The following is an 8,488-nucleotide window of genomic DNA, read 5'->3' as shown; positions in this document are numbered from 1 at the left end:
ATTTTGTCTCTTGTCGTTTTATGTTTACATGTTTTACATATTTATAATTATTTTTTATAAAAAATTTATACAACATGCTAATAATTCAAGATATAAGAAATTGAGAGTTTTCCACTAGATTATTTGATCAAATATAATTATCCAATACTTAGATAAATCTATGACTAACCATTAAAACTCTTACAAATTAGAGCAAAAAGGATTTTTTCAAAGCCCCTCCCCCAACTACCGAATTACCAAAAAAAAAAAAAAAAAAAAAAACACTATTAACCCCATTTTCTATACATAGGCAAACTCCTCATTTATTAGCTTGAGCTTTTGAAATAGGACTAGACAAACACTACTACAACTCTAACACAAAGAAAGAGGGAGTTGTTGCTGCTGCTACATTGATTATTGGATTAAGGCCTTAAAAGGGGTCAAAGTCATTTCTTGCAAGTTGCAAACTAAATGATTTATTTTTGTCAAACCACGAGTCACGTGGGAGGGGGGTGGGGTGGGGTCGGTGTGACCCAACTAACAATGAATAATACGATGAATTATTAAGAAAAGTACACACACACCAGAATTGAACAAGCAAATTTTAGTTTTTAGCAAGCACGACAAAATTTGAAAGACTTAGGAAGATAATTTTGAAACATTTAGGTTGTTTATATTAAATTGAGCAAACTATTCCAGCTAGCCCATGGCGTTCTAGTTTGTTTTGTCTATCACATCTTACTTATCAATCAGTGACTGAAGAAAAAAGTGCATATTTTGTATGGACAAATTCCCATCCGATAAAATGTAAGTGTTAACTGATTTTTTTTTTGTTTGAGAGGTAGTTTTAATCTATGACGTTTACTCCTGATAATAGCTTTTTATCATCAAACCAAAACACAAATTAGTTTTTTATGTAGATGGGAATTGAACTCCAGATATCTTATTCAACCATTAAAAACTTTACCAGTTGAGCTAACTAGAACTCACTGTTAACTACTATGTTTTAGGATAACATACAATTTAACTTTTGTCATGTACACTAATGTAAATTTATTGTAGGTTCTAGTTAACTCAACTAATAAAGTTTCTGATGGTTGAATAAGAGATCTGGAGTTCAATCTCCACTTACACCAAAATGGTGCTTTTGTCTGATAATAAAGAGCTATCATCAGTAACGGATGTTATTAGTTGAATTTTTTTTTTTTTAAAAAGAAGTAAATTTACTTGTTTCATACATGAACCGTGTATATCACATGTGATTCGCTATCCTCATAACTAGGGCTGTCCAGACCCGACCCACACCCGCCGGACCGACCAAACCGCCTGATCTCCACCCGATTTGAACTCAAACTGATGCTCCTGTGGGTTGGTTACTGGTTTCCGCGCCCAAGACCCAACGCCGGTGGGTCGAGTGGCGGGTTTTTCTCTCCAAAGCCCGAGCCACCCGACCTGACCAATGTTATGTACAAATCTCTCAGCTCCGACAAGATCAAGCTTAGATTCGAGGAGATCTAGCGAGAACTCGATTGTATTTGGTAAGATCGAGCTTGGATTCGAGGAGATCCAGCAATATCAAGCTTAGATTCGAGGAGATCTGACGAGATCAAGCTTGGATTCGAGGAGATTCGACCAAATCTCAGCAATTTTTAGCTAAAAAAATGCAGAATCTGGCGAGAAAATGCAGAAGCCGGTGAGTTTTCCATATTCCTGCGACGCTTTTTTTTTTTTTTTTTTTTTTTTATAAAGATTTTGATGCTTTTTATATTCCGGCGAGCCACCTGACCCGTCCGACTCTCACCCTCACCTGAAACCGACTCGATCGATTTTTTCGGCGGTCGGTTTCGGGTTTCTCTGCCTTCCACCCGACGCTGGCAGGTCAAGTTCGGGTTGGGTCCAAAACCGACCCGACCCGTGGATAGCCCTACTCATAACCATATGACGGGTTTATTATTATTGTTTCAACCAATATTAATTATTTTTTCTAAGTGTGTTTTTTATATATTTTCTCTTGTTTTTATAGTTTAACTGTTTTTGGATGATTTTATCAATTTTTTTTTTAAAAGGTTAAGCAAAAAAATTTTCCTAAAAAAGTGAGATTTATATATATATATATATATATATATATATATATATATATATATATGTATGTTTTTAGACCCCTTAAACACAATCAGATTAACCTAGTTATTTAGCCAAGTGATTAATTTAGGTAAATTAAGCAGATCTAGGTTAACACAAATATATCATATCATACAAAGTAGCGGAAATATAAAGAACACTATGATATGATGATCCAGGAAAACCAAACTGGTAAAAAACTTGGGGAGGATTTTTAACCTAGCTATCCTCAAGGTAAAACTAAATCCACTATGAAAGAATTGAAATTTACACAATAGTGACTTAGACCACTAACATCCTATTGCTACCTTGAGTAGAAAACTTATTACCACGACCCCATGATAGGTCCGAGTCCACAGACTACTTCTTTTCTTGGCCTTTGCAAAACACAAACACCCACGTTTGTGACTTTAAGATTCCACTTAAATGTTTAGCAACACAAACTCTCCTTTTTGTGATTCCAAGACCACCCTTAAAGGTTTAGATCATCAACACATTTGATGACTGGAGAAGGCAACAACTTCTACAATTTCGGGTCTTGAGATTCTTCAAGTAATAATGCTGATAGAAGATATGAGAGAGCTTTTTAGGAACAAAACCCTAAATACAAAAGAGGCACACTCTTCTCTCTCTGAAAAGCCTTATAAAAACATACTTAGGGTTTCCTTTATATACTGGGAGAAGTATATCTGAAACCTTAATCCTTAATGGGCTTGAACTACTGTTTGAGCTTAATTAAAATTCTGCAGATACGACTTTTGATCGATTGAGCCTGTTCTTCGATCGGTCGAATCAGGCAAATTTTGAAACCTTCTTTTTGCAACTTATATGTTCTTGTGTGTTCACGATTTGTCAATTATTCTAAACTTTTAGAACCTAACAATATATATTAAGTAAGCCAAATAAATATTAAATCACCCAAAAAACATGTTCTGTTTCGTTCAAAACCTTGCTCATCAACGCTATTTCATGGGATGGGTCAAATTTCAAGCCTCACGAGAATTACATTATATGTAAGGTTAAATCACTACTCTTTTGACTAGGTTGGTGGGATTTGAAATTGAAACCACTAATTGACGATTTTTTGTTGTTGTTGTTGTTGATATTACTTAATTGATGAATTAAGTGGGGGTATCTATATATACATAGACACACACTCATACACATAGTACAAGTAAAAAATTATTTAATTTAGTTGAAGTCGAATTTTACGATTTTTTGAAACTTACATATAATAAAATTTTATATAGAGTAAACTAATAGTCTAACAAATAATAAGTCACCATATATTTTGGTAGTAGAGTTTAATTGAAGTAAACTATTATAATAAATGAATACTTTAAAAAACAGATGATTTCTACTCTCAAGGAAGCCTCTACTAACACACAATGGCAATCCCTTGGGTAATCCCATTGGACTTAGGGATGGTGTGCTAAATGCATCTACCTTTCAATTGGTTCAAATGAATCCAAGCTTCTCATAATGAGTCAATGCTTTGCAACCCCAAACCAGCCTCTCTTCTAGGATTAGCCCAAGCAATTTTGATTCCACCTTTACTAGACACCTGCGTTTGCCAAAAACTTAGTTCAAGTAGCTTCACCAGTTTCTTTGGCAAGATGAAATTGACAATTAAATAGAAAGCTCATGGGCCTTTGGTACGCACAAAACCACTCATTGACAGCCTGAGTTGGGCCCAATTGTTTACAAGAATGGCTGGTTATGTTTATCAGCTTGACCCAAGTACTATGCTAGCACAGCGATCCAATGCCTCTTCTTTTTCTCTCTCTCTTTTTTTTTCCGTTACCTTTCAAAATTGACAATTAAATGCCTAATCTGCTCCACATTAGTTCTAATTTGCAAAATCATGTTTAAGTTTTGTCTTCCAATACAAATGCTGTGGTTGGATCAATGTTGCTGCATGTCTAATTAATATTGAGAATAGCAAGTTACAAAGATATGTTTCTTTCATGTTTGGCAGAATATACCCATATATTATGCATAGTCTTGCATTATTGTTTAATCCTTCAGCCCATGGTGGATGATTCTTTGGTTTTGTATTATTTAGCCCCACTAGCCTCTTTTTTATTTATAATTTGATAGTTACAACTTACAACAAGAGGAGGACGGTTTTGAATTCTAGACATGTCCCTTAACAACTAGCCTTTGGTTAAGTCCTCAAAATCCAATTATCCTTTTGCTTAATCATATGACAAGCTGTGGAAGCTGCTATAAGCTTGCGACTACACATTTAACTGTCTTTAAGACATGGACAAGCTTGTTCAATTTCACAAGCAGAAGCAATATTATGGGCTTCCCTCCTCTAACAAGGACAAAGTTTAGTTAGAAAATTAGTTGTAACTTTAGGCTACAAACCTACTTAATATCTTTTTATTGGAGGTGAATTTTGACAAATCCACCATTAGATTACATCATCTTCTTATATCCTCCATGCTTGCAAAATTTCAAGAAAATTAAAAATCAATAGCTATATCATCAATAAATTTTTTAAATTGCAAGTTTTTGTAATTTAAAATTATGCATAAAATATAAAATTATAAATCATATAGTAAATAATATCCGATTGACACAAAATTTAAGATGTGTATTAAGAGCATAAAAAACATGGAATTCAATTGTTAGATTTTCAAAATATGTTGTAATATTTATTTTACTGAATAAATTTATAGTTTTAAGCTATAACCAATGTTGTAGCTAAACTTTGTCCATCTAATAAATCGTTCATAATCATCAAAATAACCATGGAGAGAAAATCTAAACATACATATTGAATAAAGAAGCCCATGTATTTATAGACTTCTTCATATCTTTTGGCAAGAGACATACTTTTATTCTTTAATGAAACGTTAGTGTAGTAAGTTAGTAACACCATTCACAAAGCAGGGGTTATTGCATGAGTGAGGTTGCTCCATATTATGGTGTAATCATCCATCACATTTTTGTAGTAACAATATCCAGCCAAATTTTAAAATATTGTCATGGTTTTCTAACTTAGAGCCTCTTCAGCAATGACTTCAAACGTCCACATAGGTGATTATCCTTTTTTACATTAGCTTCAGTCTCTCTCAACCTGCATGTTCAAATTCAAAAAATAGTCATTGACATAAACTATGAAATTACCATAAGAGAAACTTGAAATTTGAATCAAATCAAAATAGAGTTCATTGCATTTTCTTTCTGAAGATCAAGTTAGAGATTTTGGTAAGCTGTTTTACTATTTCTATGGTTTCTTTCTTGAGTCTTTTGTTTATTTTTATCCCCTAAAAGATTTCTGGTTGTCAATCAGAATAATATTGGATATGAATTCTGAAATGTTAATAGAAATATTCAACTTGGCCGCCTTATGCTGACAACCATTACCAACAACATATAAGTGAGGTGGAAGTTTCCCATTGTGTAACATGAATTAAAATCCCGTGTTGACAATATGGTTCATAACCACACCTAACCAAACTTCATAAACCACAAACATATCTCAATATTTTGATTGATGAGTGATGAGAATTAAGTAAAGAGAATCAAACTAATTAAACATCACTTATGATAGTGGGGCCCACAATTTTTGGGTAATAAGTTATGAAAATTCACAAACCAAACATAGCTTAATTCACTCAAATCTCATTATGACAAAAACAAACTCTTAATATCAACTTAGAACTTTGCACTCTCATCAGTCTCATGAGCCAGAATCCCAAAACGGAAAACTTCCAACGGTGCTCGTATGCTAACAAAATAAATAAATTCTATATAAAAGCCATTCTACATTTTTCTAAGATTCTTCTCATATTTCCAAATGGAAGAATCATTTTGATCAATGCCTCCAAATCTTTTTATAGTAGATAAAGAATATCAAATGACTTTTTTTACCAGAAAAAATTATAGATTTTTCTTTGACATAAAAAAAAAATAATAAATCATATGGCTAATCAAGTTTAGATTTCTTTATATAATATGATATTAACAGTAGTCACTTGCAAAAGTGGTGTCAAAGTAATAACATGCAGCTCGTTTTGCCTATATATGTGTTCAACAATAAATTTATGAAGAAGGTGATCATTGCATTTTACCTAGGTTTGACTCTGAGACCTTGAAATCCATCAATGCAAGGAGAATCCTTCCACTCCGGAAAATGTAACCTGAGGATTTCACTTGCTTCCTCTTTCAAAAATGAAGCACAATCAATTTTGGTCAATGAGCTAAGCTTTTCCACAGCCCCGACCTTCAACATTTCCTGAAGCACCATATATGTCCCGAAAAACTTACATATCATTGAAAGAATCAAAACTGCTCGATCACCGGCTCTTGGTGAAACGCCTAAGATCTTCATAGAGACCACAGCAATGCTTCCTCTATGACTTAAAAACTGAGCTCTCCCATCAGGACAAGAACACAAATTACAAAGTATCCCTAAAATAAGCTCAGTGGTTTTCTTTTCAGGAAAACTCAATTCAAGCTCAATGAGCTCAAAAACTGTGTTAGCTTCAATCATCCTGATTAGATTTCTACTCCATGCACAAGCCTCTAACAACACGTCCAAAGCGGCATTGATTCCTTGTTGAGTAATCCCACTTCTTAAAACTTTTACTACCCTTTTAAAGAATTCAGGACTCATTAATTCTAGTACATTTGAGCTTGTACAAGCTTCAATGATCGTCTTCAACACTAACATAGTGTGAGACTTCACCGTCACTTGATTTTTCATTTCACAACCTAAAACCCACGTCAATGATTTGACGATAAGATCGTGATTTTCTAAAAGAATTGGCTTTGTTTCAGTTGAAGGGATTTGAATAAAGTTGATTATACCAAGAGCTTCTTCAAGACCATCAATTTGGCCTTGTTTGAAACATGTTACAATAAACACTAACATCTCTGTTGGCACACCAGCTTCTATCATATATTTCCTATTCTTTTCATTTTCAGCTACAAGTGACACCAATTGCTTAATAGTTTTGAGTTGATGCTCAGTTTGCCAAAGGTGTTTGATGAGTTGGAGTACTTGAAACTTGTCTAGAGGTGGTTTAGGAGTGGGAATTCTATCAATACCATGTGAGGCATTTTGGGTGCACCAACATTGGATTAGGCGGCGTAAGGTGTGATTAGGGGTTAAGTCTGGGTCTTTTTGCAATGGTTGCTTGGTGATTGGGCAGGTTGTGTTCTTGCTTGTGAGTAGCCATTGTTCAATGCTTTCCCGGTCGTATGTGATGCCTGTTATAGTGGTCACAGGGTCTTTCATGATTTGTAGGGAAATGGGGCAGATGAAATATTGAGGAATCTCAATGTCATCCATGAAATTATACAAAAAGTGGTTATGTATTTATTATATGGGCTATCTTAATATATAGACTTAGTAATATATTTTGTAGGGACTAAGAGAATGAGAGGGATATCAAAAAAAAGTACCTGGGCAAAGGTTGTATTGTTTTTACTGTTGTTTTTTTAATGAAATATTGGTTGAAGGGAACACGGCCGAATTAAAAATTGCAAGAGGGAGAGAGAGAGAGAGAGAGAGAAGAGGGGGGGGGGGGGTACAATTGCAAGAATGAGAGAGAGCCAGAGAGTACAATTGCAAGAGAGAGAGAGAGAGTACAATTTGCAAGAATTAGATTTAACAATTGCAAGAACGAGAAAGAGCGAGAGAGTACATTTGCAAGAATGAGAGAGAGATCTAGAGTTATGAGGTTGGTCTTTTATAGCTAGAAAATGTTAGGAGTACAATATATATAGCACATTGCATGATAAACTGACATTGATTTCTAGGGTGAAGAAAAATAGAATTCAAAGTCCAAAATTTTGGATAGCTTCCAGCCTTCCATTCAACATAAAGAAAATTATCATATGTATCATCATCCCATATGACTCTAGGATCTTTTTCATTCTTTTTGTATGAGAGGGGAGATTCATATACTCCATGTATGAGATAATTATTGCTGTTAGGGATATGTAATGTCACATGATTAACTCTATATCTTTGTATATATTAGATTTATTACTATTTCATTTTTGAATGTCTCTTTGTCAAATTCAACCTTTTTATGTAAATATCATTTAATACATTGTTTATCACTTTATTTAATTTAAAATGTACTGACTTTTGCAATAGTTATGAAAACTATATTAACTATTAAGTGACATTTCAAAATGGACAATATATTAAACCATCATATAATGAATAGTTAACAAATAAAATGAAACGAGGAAATACCAAAACAAAATTTGGGGATAAAGTTAGCCTAGACCATCCCCAACATAAAAGCTATCCTTTATTTTTTTTGGCTTGGCTACCATAAATATAGCTATAGACAGCGGCATACTAACCTCTTTTTATCTTTGTTTAAAGTTCATTATGGGTATGGAAACTAAAAATATC

The 8,488-nt window shown here is 33.7% G+C and overlaps 1 protein-coding gene across 1 annotated transcript; it reads right to left on the bottom strand.

The window, feature by feature from the left end:
- Positions 1 to 5,109: 5,109 nt before the first annotated feature.
- On the bottom strand, positions 5,110 to 7,408 carry LOC142608770 (E3 ubiquitin-protein ligase PUB24-like). The gene is made up of 2 exons (XM_075780450.1): positions 6,186 to 7,408; positions 5,110 to 5,188 (listed from the first exon to the last, which is right to left on the bottom strand). The coding sequence occupies exons 1-2, from the start codon at positions 7,406 to 7,408 to the stop codon at positions 5,110 to 5,112; spliced, it is 1,302 nt and encodes a 433-aa protein (XP_075636565.1).
- Positions 7,409 to 8,488: the final 1,080 nt, after the last annotated feature.

Source organism: Castanea sativa, chromosome 9, assembly GCF_040712315.1.
Source record: "Castanea sativa cultivar Marrone di Chiusa Pesio chromosome 9, ASM4071231v1".
NCBI lineage: Eukaryota > Viridiplantae > Streptophyta > Magnoliopsida > Fagales > Fagaceae > Castanea > Castanea sativa.
Note: the sequence above shows the minus strand (reverse complement) of the source record. Positions and strands in the feature narration are given on the sequence as shown.

Coding starts and splice junctions, on each gene's coding strand:
- LOC142608770 (XM_075780450.1), bottom strand. CDS start 7,408: ATGGATGACATTGAGATTCCTCAATATTTCATCTGCCCCATTTCCCTA. Junction 5,189..6,185: donor GGTCTCAGAGTCAAACCTAG/GTAAAATGCAAT, acceptor TTGAACATGCAG/GTTGAGAGAGACTGAAGCTA.